The sequence below is a fragment of the Anarhichas minor genome, unplaced genomic scaffold (genome assembly GCF_050575085.1).
Source record: "Anarhichas minor isolate MPS153535 unplaced genomic scaffold, ASM5057508v1 ptg000025l, whole genome shotgun sequence".
Classification (NCBI taxonomy): Eukaryota; Metazoa; Chordata; class Actinopteri; order Perciformes; family Anarhichadidae; genus Anarhichas; species Anarhichas minor.
The window spans coordinates 12,110,479-12,130,271 of NW_027466471.1; the positions used below are offsets into that span (position 1 = coordinate 12,110,479).

Sequence of the window (19,793 nt, forward strand, 5' to 3'; positions counted from 1 at the left end):
TTTTAACAGCTGAGGAGGACGAGGAGAAGAAGATGAATAGGTCAGAATCTTTAATGTCAGGCATGAAGCCCATGAGGACAATGAAGAATACTGGTAGCACTGCTCATTAAAAAAAAAAACTTATGATTCCCATTTCCCTCCTAAATGTCCTCTTAAGTCCCACATACATTATTTAAATGTGTCAGAAAAGCCAAATTACCCTACTCTAAGTGGCATATTCAATCTAAGTCCAGTATCTTTCTTAAATGAATGCCCTAATACATCAAATGGAAAATAATATCTGTCTTTATCATGTATACAAGGATTCAAGGATCATTTGTTGTCATTATGCAACACAGGGATGCACAAAGAAATGCAGTTGTAGCCCATTTGTAACACAAGAAAAACATGACAAACAAAACAAAACAAAAACAGTAATGCATTCCTCTAGTGTTTTTCTTTTAATTTGCATCATAAGGAATGTAAACAGCAGCAACAAAAACAATTCTCTGTGCAGATAATACAGCCAACATCTCAACATTAAAAATCCCACATCAGGACAACATTGTCCATTAACTTTGACAATGTTTGAGCACCATGCATCATCATGTAAACACGGAGTCCACCTCGTCTCGTCCTGCGCTCTGTCCTTCGGGTAGTGGAGTAGCATTAGGTCCTAGCTGGGTTAGCTTAGCTTCCATCAGAGCCTCCACCCTGGGGCGGTTTGGTGGCGTTTGGTCCGGCAGGTCTGGCTGGTTGGTCGGCCGTGGGCGGGCGTCGTCTCAAAGCACTTGTTGATGAATGTAATTTTTGTCATATGCCATTTGTGCTCCAGTAATGAACACGAAAAAACAACAAATTAAGACAATAAATCATCAAATTCATGGGAGCTACGGGCCGCAGCATGTACATGCGCCGGTAACACACAATTATGTTGTGTTACATCTTCACTTACATTTACCAATAACATATATATACTGATGCTTACACCTCTGAATGAATCTCACTAGTGTTACATTTATTGTGATACCAAGATTATTCAAATAGACCTTGAAGTTGCAGAGATACTCTTTTCATTTTAGGATGTGTAACAACATTTGTCTGTGGTTTAGTGTTCATATTTGACATAATTGGAGACCACTGGATCTTAGGTAACATCTAAATCAAAGTTTGGTTTGAACTTCTTGTCTGTTAATCAGCTCCTCTCTCTTCCTCTAGTCACATTATGCACATCACATCTGAACCTTTGTCAAGCCATTTAATGAACAATTCCTCTTTAGTTTTACAATGTTGAATCACATGATAGAACATGTTGTAACACACACATCTGGGTTGTATGCATCCTTCGTTCTTGATGCTATGCAATAAGGTGGAGAACTTGTTTATAATTTGCCAAGACTTCAGGTTTGTGCTCTTGACACTAGGCTGTGTATATTAGAACAGGTATTGGATACGAGTCATAAATATCATGAAACTGTTGATTAAATTCTGTGATCTTACGAGGCCATGGTAAAGCACCTTGCAATGTGTCTATTTGAGAACTAATGTTTGATGTGTATATTTCTCTGGACAGTTTTTCTAACCATTCAGTGTTTGTGACTGATGCTTCTTCGTATGTTGGCTGTTTTCTGAAACTGTTGCCCCATGATGCTTTGAAAACTCACATAACTCTCTTTGTGTGTCTCTCTCTGTGTGTGTGTGTGTGAGTGTGTGTGTGTGTGTGTGTGTGTGTGTGTGTGTGTGTGTGTGTGTGTGTTGTCAAGTTGTTTTTCTGGTTTTGGTTTATGCCTACTCCCTGCATATTCTGCTTAACTGCTCTGATTGCCTTTTAGTACCTTACCAAAATGGTATTTTAGGAGATTACATTTTATTTTACTCTCGTCAAGCCTCGGTTTAAATTCTTAAAATTTAAAATCTAAAAAAGCATAATTCTAAAAGGCCTTTACTTTCACTGTAGCTTGCACACAAACACACACACACACACACACACACTTGAGTGGACAGGTAACAAACATTTAGACATACATAATTAAAGGTCAACAGTGTGGCGCAAACAGATATTGAGAGGAAGTCTGTGTTTATGCTAATGCCTTGTCAGACAGAGAGGGCAGCGACTCTCTGACACCATCTATTAATAATGAGACAAGGTCGCAGAAATGCACTGAGTATGAACCAAACAATGCTGCGCTGCTGGCAAACAATGGCATCTGACAGCGAGCTGAGTGAGTGCTTTGAAATTGGGCTGCGTGTGCACGCAGTGTTTGGAGGGAATGGGGTGTGTGAATGGATTTGTTTGTTTATTGATGTTTGTGTTTTGTGTTTGTCTCACAGCAGTGGTCTTGTCTGGCCTGTTTGCAAACATGCCTGTACACAAGTGTCAACAAGTCTGCATGGGAAGCACGATCGACCAAAAAGCGGAGAGGGAGGCCTCTGAGGGGACACTGAGGCACATGGGACCTCTACAAAACGCAACTGAAAGCATAGTATTTTCTCATTTCTGAATACAACGACATGTGTTAAATATATTTTACAGATTTAAAAACTATTCTTCCTTAATAATTCTAGCTGGGACATCTTTTAAACTAATAAGACAATGTCTCCCAAACTGGATTAAGGACTGCTTGAGGTATCCTACGAACAATTTACCTGATATACATCTGATACACAAAAGTATGTCTATTCCTTCTGATTCCATCCAAGTTTTTCATTTTTCTTGTGACATACAGAATACTTTCACCTCTTCAAGCCACTAAACATCTTTCAAATGAAACTATTCATGAAGGGAAATCTCTTGTTTGGTTGAATTGCTCACAATTTATATCGACAATATAAGGCCACAGTGTGGATGAGGTCGTAAACTACTGAAATAAGGTATACCCAATATGGACCAGCCTTCAACCATGCTACCATGTGGTACACCATTGCTATGTAAAACACACTGTGTTGCATTTTATTATGTATTAATTGTGCAATATAAATAAAGTTGACTTGACTGGTCTCTTTAGCTGTTGTGCTCTACTAACTTCAGCAGCAAGTCGCTAAATGTGTTTGTCTGCGGTTTGGTGCTGAGCAGGAAGTGGACTGTGGGGTTTTGGAGCTTTTTCACTATGAGAGTGATATGAGTGTACCAAAACAATAAAGTTGGGGTGAGACAGGTAAACAATGAGCTGAAAAACTCACTACTGCGTTAGAGTCATTAAGGCAAAAGAAAGAAAGAAAAGGATACAAGTGGGAGTTTCCCCACCAGATTTTATTCCTAACATTGTGGACAAGATTTTTTTTTAATGAATTGTAAACATCCAAATAATTAGTTAAACAAATCGAGACTTTCTTTGTGAAAGTCACATCGAATTTTTGAGAAGGGGGGGGGGGGGGGTTGCATTGCGAGAACTTGGACTCATGAGTTGAGTTTTTTTGAAATCCTGGCTACGGTCCCGGGCACATGCACAATAATGACCCGACAATGTTCCTTTAATCAAAATTGGGGGACGGTGAGGGGCCACAGCCGGTCTGTACAGTGAGCAAACAAAAGGAGCGGCAAAGTGAAGTCCTGCTGGTAGTGATATCATTATGTGTGTCTTGTCTGGACAAGTGAGGTCAGGGGGTATGGGGTTAATACTGACTGTATGGGTTTTGTGTGTGTATGTGTTTGTGTGCCTTGCTGGTTGTGGGGCTTTGTCTCAAATAGAGTGTTTTTGTGTATCTTTATTTGTGTGTATGTGTGTGTGGGGGATTAGCGTGCCTCTCCAGTCCTCTGGCTATAATCAGACAAGACATTGGCTCCATGACGTCTCACAACCCCCCTCACCACCCACTGCGGGAGCGCCTCTATCCCTTTCACCCTGTCATGTGTGTTTGGCTGCTGGTCTTGGGACCTTGGCGGTATGTTAGGAGTTAAAACAATTATTCTTGCTCACATCACAGTGTCCTTTTTAAAAACGTTGCTTCCAATGGGGAGAGTGACAGGAAAATTGGGGAGACAAAGTTATCCCTTTGGACCCGATCCTGGGACGTGACGGCCACATGACAACAAGATATCCTGAATCTGATTTTTCATGACATTTGCATGTTTGTATTTTTTACGGGGATTGGCAGTTTTTTAAAACTGGCACTTAGTAGTTGATCTGGTCTAAAAGTGAGAGTCCAGCATGAGAGAGAAGGATCAGGCAGCTCCATCAGGGTGATGGTTCGAGGATGGCCAGATAAACAACCATTACTGATCAGGTTAGCCTGAGCACTCTAACCCTGGATTGGCCTGTCTGCTGTTAGTTTGACCCTTAACCTCTTCCTTTGTCTTTTAGACGCAACAAGCAGGACAACCCAAGCACACCCCCCCCCCCCCCCCCCCCCACACACACTCCTACTCGGCCTCTTATCCTTGACAGCCCTTATGCTCATATTAAGATCTACTTCAGTGATTTCAGGGCCGTATCAGCCATAAACTCTCATTTAGGGGGAAATTAGCTTTGAGTCTCAGTCTTGTTTCCATACTGTGCTTAACAGCATTAGACCATTCTTGTGGCTTTTAAATAACAAGGATGGATAGTATCATTCAAATAAACCTCCACCATCCTACTTTGTTGCACCACATGTAATGGCCAAGCATTCATTGTTTTACATTATTGTACTGCCATTGTGCTGTCCTCTTAGTGCCATACAGTGCTTACTGATTCTAATTACAGTTACGTATGGCTCAGGATATTAACATAATACGCTCAAAGAGATATGTCTGATGTGTCCGTCAACCCATTTTACAACTATGCTCTCTCAACTTTCAATTCCCTCTCTAAAGACACCTGAACAAGCTTTGGTGTGATTGTTGTTCTCAAGTTTCTGCAAAGCCATTGGGAAAAGAAAAAATAATACAAAAACAATTTTAATATTTAACTCTAAACTTTTGAAACGTGAAAATCGATCCAAGCTTTCTCTATTTTCTATGACATCTCAGTGTAACAGCTGCTGAACTAGTGCCATGCTAGTCAGGGAGGACTGAGCTGTTTCCCTTTACTGCCACAGAGACGGAGCACCATCCGACCCATAGAGATGAACCGTAATCAACTTTACCAATTACACTCCATCTCAGACCACTTATTCTACACAAAATGGCATCACTAATGCCAGACATCACACAAATGCCTCTCAGTGTCCTGCAAGAGACTCCGGCTACACATTTATAGATTCAAACCAATAGTTCAGACTGTAATGAAATAAGCTTAAATAAGTCTTTGATGCCTTTTAAAAAGGCTTTCTTGGCTAGAGAAATGGGTCTTGGTAGCCGAGAAAGCAGCAGCTTTAACATTCATACAGCAGAAACATAAGCCCTTCTCAGCAACCCTCCCAGTTTAGTTGTGTTACAGAATGTTAGGTCTGCAGGCCAAATGTGTGACATTTTCAAATGTCAGTCTTTTTCTGTTTTTACATGCGGTGTCTCGTCACACAAGATGAAAAAAAGATGTGTGTCTGCGTCTGTTAGAAACCATCATGGTACATTTGGATAAGGATGAGAAAAGTAGAATATGTTGAGGGCAGACGGAGGGGTTAGTGGTGTATGTGTGTGTGTGTGTGTGTTGGGGGGTTCGTCTGGGAGATAATGATAAGCACCACTTAGGCTCTTTGATCGCAGAGGTTCATCAATCTACTGTCTGACCAGTGTGTCTGAGAAAGTCCTCCACAGATGGATTAAGATCCTTCACACACGCACAAACACACACTCTGTGTTTGATATTACTTTACCACTTTATCCAAAGCTTTATTCTCCCAGCTAACTTCCAGCCACACAGAAGTCATCGCAGAGCTCCGTTACTGTACAAGCACACATGAAGCGACGCAATCCATCTTCAGAGTCGGAGGCCCATGCATGGGACCTCCCTCTCCCCCTTTCCTCATCCTGGCCCGAGTTTGTCTGGAGACGAAGGGTTAAGGAGGAACAGACCCTCTGAAGAGCTGCCTGCTTAACCTCTGACCTTATGGTGTTGGAGAGAGAGAGAAAGGAAGAAAGAGAAAGAGGGAGGTCTGACAACTGACATATAACTATGCAATTGAATGTAAATACACCAGGACGTTTAATGATTTAGCAGCCTTTTCTAAATAAATCTCTTCATGTTACGTCCATTTGTTCTTTCAAAACAAGTGTGCTGTAAACTCTGAGCAGGTGTAAGGTGTAAGAGGTTAACTTTGCTGTGAGAGACACAGAAACATGAAATGTCAGGAGGAGAGAGAGGAGGGGAGTCTAAGAAAAGGGAGGGGGGGGGGACCACCAACACACCCCCACCTTTCTTTGTCCTGCATCCCGGCAGACCCGGCCCCTCTCTGGGTATCGGTGAGGGGGTCCAGCTGGTGGAGACTGCAGATGCCAAACAACCTGTCAGAGATAACAGGACGCGGACAAGGGTTCGTTGCTGAGTGGAAGAATTAGAGACACTGGGGTCCTTTATATGTGATAAGACGACATAGCACATGCACTGTTCCACTTTAAACAATACTCTCGACATTTTTGAATGAGATTCTTCCACACAGCATTTGAGAGAAGGAGCAGGCTGCTGTTGTTATCAGGTCCTTCATACTGAATCATGCATTGAAACTGATAAACTGCACCCCACTTAAAAGAGTTTCCACACCCAAGGTGCTGAACGTACTTTAAATAACCCACTGGGAATGTTAATAGTTCGTCTCTGCTGCGTTTCTTGTCCAATCACAAAGAAGAACACTACAACCACTTGACTTACGCACAATTCTCTAAAATGTACTCCATTGTATATAAATCTGTCTTTATTTCCATTGAACAGCACATTTTGTTTGTTTATCACAACTATTTATCACCACTTGGAGATGGAGGGTGAAACCAGAAACAAACCTTCAAAGAGAAACAAATATCTTTGAACAATACCGTCTTGTTTCACAAGTTAACAACAAACTAATCTTTACAAATCTAGAGTAATAAATACTATTAGCAGGAACAACGCTATAAAAAATCTCATTGTGACGCACCCATATACTCACACACACACACATACACATCAAGGAATGATGAGGATCTGCTCTCTGCATACTGATGGTTTGTAATGTTAGAGCACCTTCTCACATGTTACTGCATGTAAAACACCTGGACATAAACATAAAAACTGCTTCATTACACAATAAACCAAAATCTTGCACAGTGGGTGACACACATGTTTCTTTACAGGGAAATGCATTTAACCCAATCTTGTCACAGCAATTAATGGAAACATTCTGTATGGACGCGACAGGGAGCATTTCGATTCAAAGTAAAAAAAGAATATTTTAAAGAGTTGGTGAATCAACATTAGCCCATTTACAGCACTGTGATTCTCTACATTTGCTGAGCAATCCTCACATGTCAAGGATCAACACTGGACTCGTGATTAATTCAGAAACAAACTAAAATGGGCCAGCACACAGGCACACATGAAACATGCTGCGCTCCAGCTCTGACTGGTCAGCTGGGGATAAAAGAGAGGCGCTTGTTCATTGGCTGGCTCTCAGTGAACGGAGAAAGCCGATTGGTCAGCTGGGGGTGACTGAAAGGACAGCGGTGACAGTTGGGTGACGCTGAGTTGTGCATTTACCCAGAATGCAGTGGAAGCCGTGTTTACAGGTCCTTCAGCCTGTAGCGTGGTCTAAACAAACTGTTTATTTCTATGGTGCAGCGCCTGCAGCTACTACTGCCTGTCTCATTGGAAATTAACTCATAGCATCCTTGAGCTGAACTGACATAGGCTTTACATACAAACACACACGCACAGACAACTCATGCCTTTTCTCCTTCACTGAGACTGAGCATGGAGCTGTGCTTTGCTCCACTAAAGAGAAACAATGTCTCCCTCGGGCTCTGCTGTGAGAGCTGAGATTATTTTGGTCAGTAAATGTTACTGCCTGTCTGACAGTGGGTCACAATTTACATCCTTCACAATGGAGAGAGTGGGAGTCATTGAGAGGGAAACAGCCTAGTGCTGTTCACGGTCTGGCCTTAGCAGGGCTCACAGTGCAAACATGTGGATGACACAAGTCTTTGGGGTATGGAAAGACAATAAACTACAACTTTGATTGTGCTGCTCGGATTCTTTTTTTCTTTTTTTTTTTAACACTTCATGGATGTCCAAATCCAGTCTTTAACAATCCACTGCTCCATCCAGCACAGGGGGGAAACATGAGGAACGATGAGACTTCCACACACAGCACAAAATCACTTTTCACAAATATTTTACAAAGGTCATATCATATTCAGTCCGTATATGGCGCAACATCTTTCAGCGAAGCGAAAAGAAGGGTCGCTGAATTTGAGACGAGGAATCTCTGTCAGTCTTTCGCATGTGTCCTCTGGTTCAGTTAGGAGGCTGCACTCCATTCTGGGACGCCACATTTGATGCGCGTGTGTGTTTCTAGTGTGTGGTAGAGAGGAGGAGACAGGTTGGGCGTGTAGCGGGGATACTCTCTTAGAGGAGGGCTGACCTGCCTGCTGTGAATGTTTTGGGAGCTCTGAGATGAAGGTCCAGAGCTCTGGCTCCGAAAGGGGTCGTGGGTGATGTGTTCTCCCAGCGGCGGAGAGCTCTGGTGGGCTAAAGCACTGAGTCGGGAGCCCTGAGGGCTGGAGCTGTAGGGGGGATGAGGGGTGTAAGGTGGGTAGGTTTCCATTGGGGTCATGGCAGAGGGGAGCGGGCAGGTGTATGACCAGGATGTACAGTTGAGTTCATCCAGTCTGGGCTCGGCGCCGGCAAACATGCATGCCTGACGCTGTCCCATGTCTGAGCTATAGGGGGAGTCAGTGAGCGGGTTGTTGGGTAGACCGGTTGGAGGAGGAGGATAGGAGGAGGGGTGATAGTAAGACTCGCCCTCACTCGGAGAGCTTCTGGTGAAGGATTTCTTGTACGGGTGCTGCCGGTTTCCTGAAGAGCAGTTCTCCACTAGAGAGAGACACAGACAGACGTATTGAAACATACAGTAGTATCAGTATTTCAATAATATAATTAAAACAATACCCAGCCCAGTTAACTACAAAGTGTACAAGCTATACATCAATGCAGACCATTCTGTCAAGTAGCCCAGTCCAGATTTAAGGCCTTTTGAGACGTTTTTATTTTTTCTTTAATCAAGCCTGAAGCACACATTACTCGTCACCCATGCTTAATTAAATAATGTCTCTCAGCTTGAGTTAAGTTGCAGCCTTACAAAATATTTTGGACTAATAATTTAGTATTTTAAACTTCTTTTCATTTTTTTTCATTGTTAGTGATTTTTCTTTAGCTGTCGATTAATATGTCTGAATGAACCCATGCAAGCGTGTGTGTATGACCAATAATCATAATAACTGATATTCATTCAGTCAGCTGCTGCCTCAGGGAATCTGATGATAATTAAACAGTTTGCAAACACAGACTGAATGCCAGTCACAGCACAAGTGAATCTGGTCTTGAGGTTGATGTGCTGTTTCCCAGGCAGCCATTGGTTGCCATTCATTTCAGAAGGCTTTAAAAAAACGACCCGAAAAGACTTCAAATTTGAGGTCATTTGCAGTAAAAAAAAAAGAAAAACTCTTTTTGTTAGTTCCACGTTATATGCAGTAGTTACATGATCATCATTAACCTATTAACTTACAGTTGACAGACATTCATATATTTAAATCTCATAAATGCAATGATTTTTGGGAACCATTTCTGAGTTTTCAAAATCGTCCCGGCAGAAACTGCATTACCAAGAGGATGCTGTGACTGATAAATAAATAAAGATAACCAAATAACTCAGATACACTTCAAGTCTCCAATTTCCATACTGGCTGCAATCTTAAAATGGGTAAATCTTATTCAATTTTAAAACAATATTAAACTTTATATGATTGTCAGCAATTGGAAAAAAACATGTAAAACCACTGCAAGTAATTACTATGACATTTACACAAAGCTGTTTTGTGCTAATAGCCTATTCATAATTTGGCACAGAGCCACAAGTTAGATAAGTTTCAGGGCCGCTCAGTGATATTTTCATAAATACTTTTTAAAGTGAGAAAAACACACAATTATTGCCACTATTACAAATAATACAATACAATAATTAAATGAAAATAAATAGGTAGTGTCTGCACTAGTAGACTAATGGCATTGCTTTGTGTTTGTACAGCTTGAGCTAATTGTCTTCCCACACAGTGTACTGGAGGCACAGCGTCCTCCTACCTTTCCTCTTGGTGCAGTGGTAGACCTGCGGCTGTTGGCCGTGCTGCAGCTGACGATGAGGAAGGGTGTAGTGTGCAGGGGGAGCCCTCAGCAGCTCCTGGGGACTGCCGCTGCTCAAGCCGTTCTCGCAGCTGAAGGGGGACCCGACAGCTTCGGGAGATCCATGCAGACCCCGGCCCTCCCCACTGAAGGGACTGCCGGTGGAACAGGCTCTCTGACGGACGGTACTGCGAGGGACCACAGGGTAGTCCTTACTGAAACAGAGAAAGAGAGAGAGGTGGTTTGAGAATTACAGCAGAAGCAACAATTTGCATCTGATGTTGTCATGGCCTCAGATGTGCTGCTTAAAACAACCTCTCCTGACTCTGTACGTGTATTTATTTCAAACTGGGTGTATTATTAGCGGTCTTGCGCCCCCCCCCCCCCCCACACACACACCCTTCTTTCAAGTCTACTTAGCCGTACTCCATCCTTTCAGCTCTGATCTCTCTTTGTACACACTCCCCTCTTGGTGAACTCTGTGGTATGTAAGGGACAGCGGGCCACATCGCCCTGACCCTCGCTGAGATAGTGACACACTCTTATGCATGCACACACACACACACACACAGCCAGTCCTGTTGTGAGATAATACGCCGCTCTAAAAATAAACATCCATCCGTGTGTCACTTCAGATAGACTCTCTTCTGCTCTCCTCTGCTCTGCTCCCCATGCACCAACCACAGCAGCACAGTAACACAGGGGTGCTGCATTTAGTAGCAACCTCTCTCTCCCTCCTCCGCCCTCTGTCACAGCCTCTCCCATTGGCTCATCAAAATCTCGACACTGCCTGACACAACAGCGCTTGAATGGAGATCAGTCCAACAAGCAAACAGACACCATGTAGGGCCATCAGCTGATTATCAGTGACAGTGGAACAAACCAGCAGCAACGTGATATCATCATCTATCTATTTATCAATGCAGGAACTGACGCTTGGGGTGTCGCGTTTGTGCTGCACGCTCTGGTCGAGATTTCAGGCTGAGATCAACCTTCAGGTGACAATGGCTCACACACACACAAACACACACACACACACTCATGTCTTAGACCATATGTACCACATCATAACAACCCTCAGAGAGGGTGATAGATTTTGTTTCTTTTGAATGCTCACAAGCACGCAGATACACACACACAGTCAAGTTTTCATGACTTTTGGGGACATTGACTTACATTCATTTACTGGAGACTTAGCATAACGCAAACCATAACCATGATCAGCCTAATCCTAACCTTAAACCAAGTCTTCACCCTAAAATGTAATGTACAGTATGTGGATGGGTAAAACACACCCACACGTCAACAAAGCTGCACTCACCCTTGTAGCTTGGCCATGCGGTGCAGCTCATTGTCATCGCTGCCTCTGAAGCCCTTCGCAAAAGGATTATTCTCTATCTTCAGCTGTGTAATCTGAGCACAAAACATAGAAAATCTTCAGCACAGACACAAGCATTACACCACATGCACAGGCCCAAACAAACATACTTTTATGCAAGTACAGGCAGACACATGAAGGCACATTCAACTGTTCTTTTCATTGACTGAAACTCAATAGCTTACTACTAGTGAGAGGCCCTACAGATGTTAAAAGCAGCCCCGCCGAAGCTCTGCACGGCCAACATTCCTCAGCAGCTGACGTTTCTAACGGAGCGGACCGTGTCCTCGCCAGCTGACGCAGAATAAACTGTTTACCCAAACAGTCGCCAGGTTTAAGGATTTCAGGCCAAAGCTTTTAGAGGTCCAAAGCTGCGAGCTTTGATGTTTAAGTCTTCAAACTTTTCTCAGTGATGTCATGGAGGAAAACCACCATCGCACAGCAGGCAAGTGGCCTTGAGATCTGACACGAGCTCGAACTAAATAAACTTTGAAGTGCCGATAATACTGATACCGCCACCAAACTACTGGCTAAATAGTTCTTACATTTATACATGCATGTTGGATTTAGCAGTGTGATACCATTAGTTATCACTTGTATGACAGAAATAATGTTTAAGTTTATTTTTTACACAGTAACCACATTTCATCACACAAATGTAATTTGTAAAATTGTGTAAAAGTGAGAATAATTTCTAGAATAATACTCAAAACTTATTTAATTACTAACTTCTGCTACCGACACTAATAATAACAATAATATGAATTAGAAGTTTAGAGTACAAAATATGAATTTAACACGACAATTATGTATTTATATACATGATGACATTTTGATAAAATAGCAGTTACCGGTACAACAATTACACTGACCTTAAGTCATCATCACTAAGTTTTTACAAACTACAATACTCCAACTGGTATGTATAAATGGTATAAACTTTTTCATAAACTAAAAACTGTATCTACTATTCTAAATAAATGAATGCACATAAATACTTGTTGTAAATCTATTTTCTGAGCCGTGTATGCGTTTGTTTACTTTTACACTTTTCATTACACAATAAATAAAATAATACTATATTGAATCTGTAGATACACGTGTGCAGAATTTAGGCCTCTATTGTTTAAAGCCCTCTGAGGCAAATTTCTGATTTGTGATTTTAGGCTATATAAAATAAATTTAATTAATTAATGTGCCAACAAGGAATAGACAAAAAAATATAGTTGAAATTGATCCATTTATGTTGTTTAAGTTTTGTTATGAAATGTAATCCCATTGAAACTATCTTGTGAAAACTGAACCAGCAGAGTGGCTTAAAGCTTCAGCAATCTGTCTTTCTAATAGACGTTGAGAAAAGTGGATCAGCAGAGATCAAGGGAAAGAAACAGGTCATTATAGACCAGCACACACACACACTCTCTCACACATGCTCTCATACACACACACACACACGGATAACTTATTTTTTGACATATTTACAAATACTAAAAAAGGCCACATAAACAAAGAAGATGCAAATTGACTTTATACAAAACACGGACAGTAATACAAACAAAGAAAAAGTGTGTGTGTGTGTGTGTGAATATACTGTGTGTGAGAGACAGAAGTATTAATGTTGTCAGTGAGCAAAGGCAAATCTTCATACACTTATCTAAGTGGTCACAAATATGACAGCAGAATAGATCAGATTTGCACGCATAAGACTTTGAGATTAACAAACCAGGGGAAGCATAATTGTTAGGATAATTATGAGGTAGCCTATAGCTTCAGTCTGCTAAAAAAGCACCAAGTGATGTCTAAATGTCACTTTTTGTGGAGCGCCTAGCCGAATGGTTACTGCCCCTGGTTTGTTTCAAACTGTGGGACCTTTGTTGCACGTCATACCCCTCTCTCTCCCCTTTACAGTCTGCCACCACACTCTTCATCTGACCAATAAAGCCAAAAAGATCCTCTAAAAAAAGTCTCTTTTTGTATTGTATTCGATTTTTACTATCATTTTTACCCATGGCCCCCTGTAGAGTTTTAGTTCCTATATCTTAACAGTGTTGTTGGTGCACTGTGTCTTGTGTAAAGCGTGTACCTTGTGGTTCTGGTAGGACGTCACAGCGATGAAGGCAGTCTCAGAGAAGACGTGGGTGCAGAAAGCCGTGTTTTTTGAGCCGAAGCCGTTGTTCTCGTCAGCCTTGACAATGTGAAGGCGAGGCTGGTATTTGTGCATGGAGTTGAGTATTATCTGCACAGGGGGGGGACAGATTGAGGAGGTGAGATTGACAGAGCTGTCATGTTTCCCACCAGCAGATGCTGGGACCTGACTGGAGGCCAGGTGGAGGGTAAACCCAACTTATGTCAAGGTACAAGATTTCTTGGATGACATTAATCTTTAAGAGATTCATTCATATCAGGCTGAAACTGATGGAAGCCATGACTGTAAGAATTGTTTTTGCCTGATTCAGTAGCATCATGTAACTGACGTATGTTGAGGCTTTTTTTTTTTCTAAAAGTCTTATATTCATGTCAATGTTACCAAAAAACCATGATGTCACCTTAAAGAAAAGTGATCAGTGAAGCAGTTCATTTAATTTGATCTGTGACCTGTGTGAATTTTATCTCGTAATAAGGCCTAAATTCCAAAATACATTCAATGTAATCATGTGTCATTAACTGGCAGACTTAGTTCATTGAAATAGAGATTTACACTGATACAAATATATATATCCTACTTGAAGAAATGAAGGCAACTTTTTGCATCATATTATTATGTAGACCAAGCAGGACTAGTCTTTGTATTAAACTACCTATTTTTTTTTTGTAAGTAAAAAATACATTTGCAAGTAAAGTCAAGTTAATTTTATTATGAAGATCAAGGAAAACTATAGTTCCACCATGATTTGAAGCCATGTTTCTGTAAGTATTGCTTGAGAAGATAATTGTTTCAAACTAAATTACCGAACTTTTTACTTCTATCAAATTGATTGTATCATTGTTACTATTAGCCTTCCACTTCACACATCACTAATGCAGTGTAGATATTCTTCCAACTTATCTCCGATATTTAAACAGACCTTAAAGTAGGTAATACATGTAGTTTTTCCAGAAGGAGCCAGTGATTGTAGTCCAACCCACAACATTCATGGTGTTACTACTCATGCTACTCTTCATGGCTCCTCCCACCTCGCAATTACATTGGAACAGAGTAGATATGACAAGATCATCGTTTGTCCTGAGGGTGCACTTTAGGAGATTGGCTAGGATTACGTAAATATATCTTGTTAAGGAGAAATCTCTGTTCTGTTTTGAACAAATTAACTTCAGATTAAGATTAACTTCAACTAGATGTACTTAAAGATACAAACTTGTTTTTTTATTCTTAATATGCACGTTTAACTGCTACATTTACAGCCACTACTCTTTTCAGTGTTGTATAAAGTTTGTGCACTTGGTGACCTAAAACCTTTTTTATATATTAAAAAAAGGCTGAAACATCGTTCAATTTGGCTTGCAAATACCAAAGATGTGAAAACAACTCAGTGCATTCAACCAACAATCGTAAATTAACACGACACTGGCAACTCCACAAGTTTTTAAAACAAAATTGCATCACGGTATGCGCATGCATGGGCGCAAGCACGTTTGTTTATTCAAGGGGGCACAGTTTAATCGCAGTGACGTGTCCGCCGGTGACATGCATTAGCTAATGGGCTTTCGAGTCATTGAAATCATTACCTCTAATTCAACAAGCTTGAAAAAAATATATGTGCATGCACGCACCAAGACGCACGCACAAAAACAGGAGGATACTTGCTCACGAGAAATAAGTGTGTATGGACTCAGAGTACTGGGCAACTGGAGCAATTAAAGCTAAGCATGGCGGGAATGAGTCTGCAGTGTGGCCACTCTGTCCTCGTGCTGATTTGTGTTGTGTTGTGATGTCTGCTGAGTTATATGTTCACGAGAGTGAGCTACATGTAGTTATACCTGCCTGCCCAACTGGACCTGTTGTCATCATTCTTCTTAATCAAAAACATCACTCAAGGTTGATTATTTAAAATGCATATTATGGCTATTTCATATGGCCAATAGAGCATTTTCACCGGGAAGTTAATGATTTGTGTCCTTCAGTGTCTTTTTAAAAGACGTTTTTAATGACACAATCAAGCCTACAAATTACAGGCACAACTACATTCAAAGAGCTACAAAGAACATTTGTCTTGTTCTGAATAAATATGCACACACCACATTAGCTAAACACTATTTAAGAAGACAGACTCACATGTCCAAAGGGGTCCAGGTGGTTGTTGGTGAGTTTGAGCTTCTGAAAAGAGACGAGCTGGCGGCTCCAGTGAGCTCCGGTGGCGGGAGAGTCCGGATGGACATAGAGCCTCCCGGGCATCGCGGGCTCTGCCTTTCCCGTTATCGACCTTTACAGAGGAGAAAAGTGCAGCAGGTCGGAAACCGGTCAGACATTGACACACAGTGGGTCACAGTGGTTTTTCTGACCGCCAGTGCACCGCTGTGCGCGACGCAGGAGGCCTGCGCTGCCGCCGGCTGCAGAAGGCCTATCTGGTGCTTTAATTAGACTAACACAAAATGCACCTTCTTGAGTTTACACAGATATCCACATCTGGGGCCATAGCTTAGTCGACACAAATTAACTCGGTCCTCTTCAAAACTGCTGCAGCCTCTGTTATTTTGTGCCAGAGAGATGTTGTGACGAGCCGAGCGAGAAGACCGAAACCGTTAACATATCTGCTGAAACACACGGAAACCTCCACTAAACTGAAAAAAAACAAGAGCCAAAAACATACAAGAAAGGTGCGGTAATTTTGTTTTTCAATGCACTAGAAGCAGGCACTAAATAAAGTTAGAGAGATGGTTTTCGTTCATTAATTTTTAATCCACGTGTCAAACGGTTGAGGTCTTGTTTCTCATCACGTTAACACGTCACACGCAAAAAATAGGGCCGAAATTAATTAGTGGGGGATGTGATCTAATAATCAAATGAAGCCCGAGAATAAAGACCCCGAAGAAATATTTACCAACTTGTATGTCATTGTGATTAAAAAGTGCTGTAGCTGCATGAAGTCTGGCCTATGTTTCGAGTCCCGATGCTAAAGATCACATGACGTGACCTGGCAAAAATTAAAATAAATCAATAAAAGAAAGTAAAATGAAACAAAAGAAAAATAACATTAATTTAGAAAAACATTTTCAGCCTGTTGTAGTTGACAAAAACTTGATCTCTTCAAACTGCCTAAAGGCCAGCACCGAGTTCTCTTTACAAACAGCGCTCGTCTCCGCTCCGCTCTGAGCTGCAGGACTTTGTGTCACACGGACTCCTGTTACATTGTAACAACAGAGTGTCTGATGCTGTGAAGACGCAGCGCATCGACGGATCACAGAGTCAGTGCTCTGCTCGGATCCCCCCCTCAGCACGACAAACAGTTGAATGGGAGACTTTAATCCGGACTGTGTCGTCTGTCCGCCCGGTGAACCCGTCACAGTCTCTCTCTCTACCCTGATTTCACCGGCGGGCAATTACGGGGGAAAACACGGGAATTAGGTCACCCCAGCCTGCAAAGAGGACCCGACCTTTAGAGGCATGGAGTGAATTGTAAACCCACAACCACACGGTGCACAGATATCGTTTCACAGAGGTTTCAGGCTGAGGTGTAAGATGTAAGATGTGTAGCGGCCCACATAACTAAAAAAAAAAAAAAAGCAGGGAAGAGAATTTGAAAAAGAAATCCCCCAGAAGTAGGCTGTTATTTTTTATTCAGTCATTTAGAATAGTGGTGGGTGTGTTGTCGTATTACTCACTATTCGCTGCGTAAACGACGTTAAACATGTTACATCATTAATAAACAAGAGGGTCTATCAAAGCTGACCTGTGCACAGGGACACTGCGGATGGGTGCATTTGATAACCCTATACACTCAGAAGTTTGGGTGGTATCGTCTAAGTTTGGATTCCGTCCATTACACGTACATGTTGCTATAAGGCTATACGAACCATTTGTTGTCTGAAAACTTGTAGCGGTGGTCGTCCGCGAGCACAATGTCCATCAGGAGTATGTACTTGGTTTTAGGGTTGAGTCCTGTGACCTTCACCTTGTAACTGGGGAACATCCTCCTACAAGGAGCACGTTTAGGAGGAACAAATTAGAATTTCCTTTCGAACACAGACAGACTTAGATGATAAAATACCTGAAGTTAGATAGTAAAATAAACAGCCAGCCTCCTCCGAGACAAAACGTCCCCTGAGGCATTCACATTGTACAGTTTGTCCCAAATTGGGACAGATATGGTGCTTATAAAAATCCATCTCATGCATTAAAACAGTGTTTTAGTAAAGACATGGCTTCATGAAAAAAACATGATAAATGAAATATACCCAAAGTCAAAAAACTATAGTCAACAGATCATTATTTCTTCCTCCTCTTACCTTCCAGCCTTTGTGATGATCATTTCAGTTCCCACTTCATCAAACTTTGTCCAAAGTTCCCTGTCGTGGAGGAAAACTTTGATTCCTTCCATCCCCTGCAGCAAAATAAAAACAGTGCTCACTACAACTGAAGAGGAAGTCTTCTGGAAGTTAAAGACAGGCCCCCGAAATGAAATGAAACCATTTCAATTTGTTTTATTAAATCTAGTATAGGCCTATATAAAGCCTACATATAGTAATTGTATTGGAATAGTGATGTAGTGGTTTATGATATAAACCAATCCATTGTAAATAAACTCACATCAATTAGGTGTACTAAGAAATTAGGTGACTATTTCGTCCACAGTTCTACGGTCATGCACCAATATTGTTTTCTGCAGCAATAACCGCAGAAACTTCTGGATTAATTATCTGAACTCAATAATTGATCAATATTAATAAAAATCTATATTTACATTCTGGTCCGCATTACAGGCCGGTACTTGCTGACTGGTCGCTTTCTGCGGTGAAGCTGGTGAGTTTAAGGTGTAGCCGGCATTTTTCTGTTTGGTCTCTTTTGGGGAATCCATGGAGTCAGAGTCCGGACGCTCTGCAAGGCCGAACTGGTCCCCTCCGTTTGCCATGTCCCACTGACACGCACACAAACACGCACACACACAAACACACACGCACACACACAAACACACCCACACACACGTTCAATGTGCTTTTGGCTTTGAACAGGGTGAACAACACAAGCGACCTGTTCGAGATATTTTGACGGCTAAAGTCAGCCTGAAGATCTATGATGAAAACAATACATATTTAGTATTATATTTTTGCAATCGATAGGACAAAAATCTAATGTCCTAACTCCTGTGAAGGCTAATGCAACAAAAACTGTTGGACAGTTAATATGGAGGCGGTGAGACCGTTTTTGTTAAAGGATACAAAGAGGCGGTCAACGTTGGTCCCTATTATATTGTGGTAAAACAGGTAATGACTAACATTACATCACACTTACACTGCAACTGGTTCAATAACCTGCAGGTTTCCATTTAAAATAATGTGAACTTCAACTTTAACATTGTTTATGTTAATGATGACATGACATGCTTGCTATTGATCATGCCTATTTATGTGATATTAAAAACCCAGATGTCTGCATTATAACTAAAGAGGTCACATTGCTTGCATTATTGTTCCTATTTTGTATGTCAACCTTAATGATTGACAGTATCGGAGCTTGAAGTTCCACAGCTGATTTTTTTTACAGCCTATGCTGTTTAAAAATGGAAGCAGCTTTTAAAGTGCATATTGCTGACATCAAATAAACAAACCACAGTCTGCCTGACCCGTGTGTGTGTGTGTGTGTGTGTGTGTGTGTGTGTGTGTGTGTGTGTGTGTGTGTGTGTGTATTTTGCGTGGTGTCCCTGAGGGCCTTTACCTCAAACGCACTGCTCTGCTCTCCCTGCAGAAAACACGCTCATCCTGCTCCTGCGCGCACTGCAGCCTGCTTTGTTTTTTTGGCTTGCTTTAATTTCCACTAAATTATCTTTCAAATCCAACAGTTCAAATGCTTGAGCGTCGGTTCTCAAAAATCCACCATGTGCCCTGTGCAGCTCCGAAATATCATCGGGTTGTTTCTCGTTCCGCTGTCCGTCTCCCTGCGCTCAGTCCGCGGCTCGTCCGCTCCAATGCCTCCCTGTCACCGCCGGCTACAAAGGCTGCGATCCGTTCAAAGCGGATGTAAGTTCCTCCTCATTTATATCGCTCCTCTCTTTATTGCC

General features: G+C 41.7%; 1 protein-coding gene across 1 annotated transcript; it reads right to left on the reverse strand.

Moving 5' to 3' along the window:
- Nucleotides 1-7,723: 7,723 nt before the first annotated feature.
- Nucleotides 7,724-18,647, reverse strand: tbx5b (T-box transcription factor 5b). The gene is made up of 8 exons (XM_076099357.1): nucleotides 18,480-18,647; nucleotides 18,025-18,119; nucleotides 17,593-17,712; nucleotides 15,854-16,001; nucleotides 13,664-13,816; nucleotides 11,524-11,615; nucleotides 10,164-10,417; nucleotides 7,724-8,900 (listed from the first exon to the last, which is right to left on the reverse strand). Exons 1-8 carry the CDS (start codon nucleotides 18,645-18,647, stop codon nucleotides 8,326-8,328), a joined length of 1,605 nt encoding a protein of 534 aa, XP_075955472.1. The 3' UTR covers nucleotides 7,724-8,325.
- Between the last annotated feature and the right edge of the window lie 1,146 nt (nucleotides 18,648-19,793).

What these genes read in the sequence shown, in the direction of transcription:
- tbx5b (XM_076099357.1), bottom strand. Translation starts at nt 18,647, where the DNA reads ATGGCAAACGGAGGGGACCAGTTCGGCCTTGCAGAGCGTCCGGACTCT. An exon ending in CCTGTAATGCGGACCAGAAT is followed by an intron (nt 18,120 to 18,479) that starts GTAAATATAGAT and finishes ATTTTGCTGCAG; the next exon opens with GGGATGGAAGGAATCAAAGT. An exon ending in CCACTGCACCAAGAGGAAAG is followed by an intron (nt 8,901 to 10,163) that starts GTAGGAGGACGC and finishes GTCTCTCTCTAG; the next exon opens with TGGAGAACTGCTCTTCAGGA.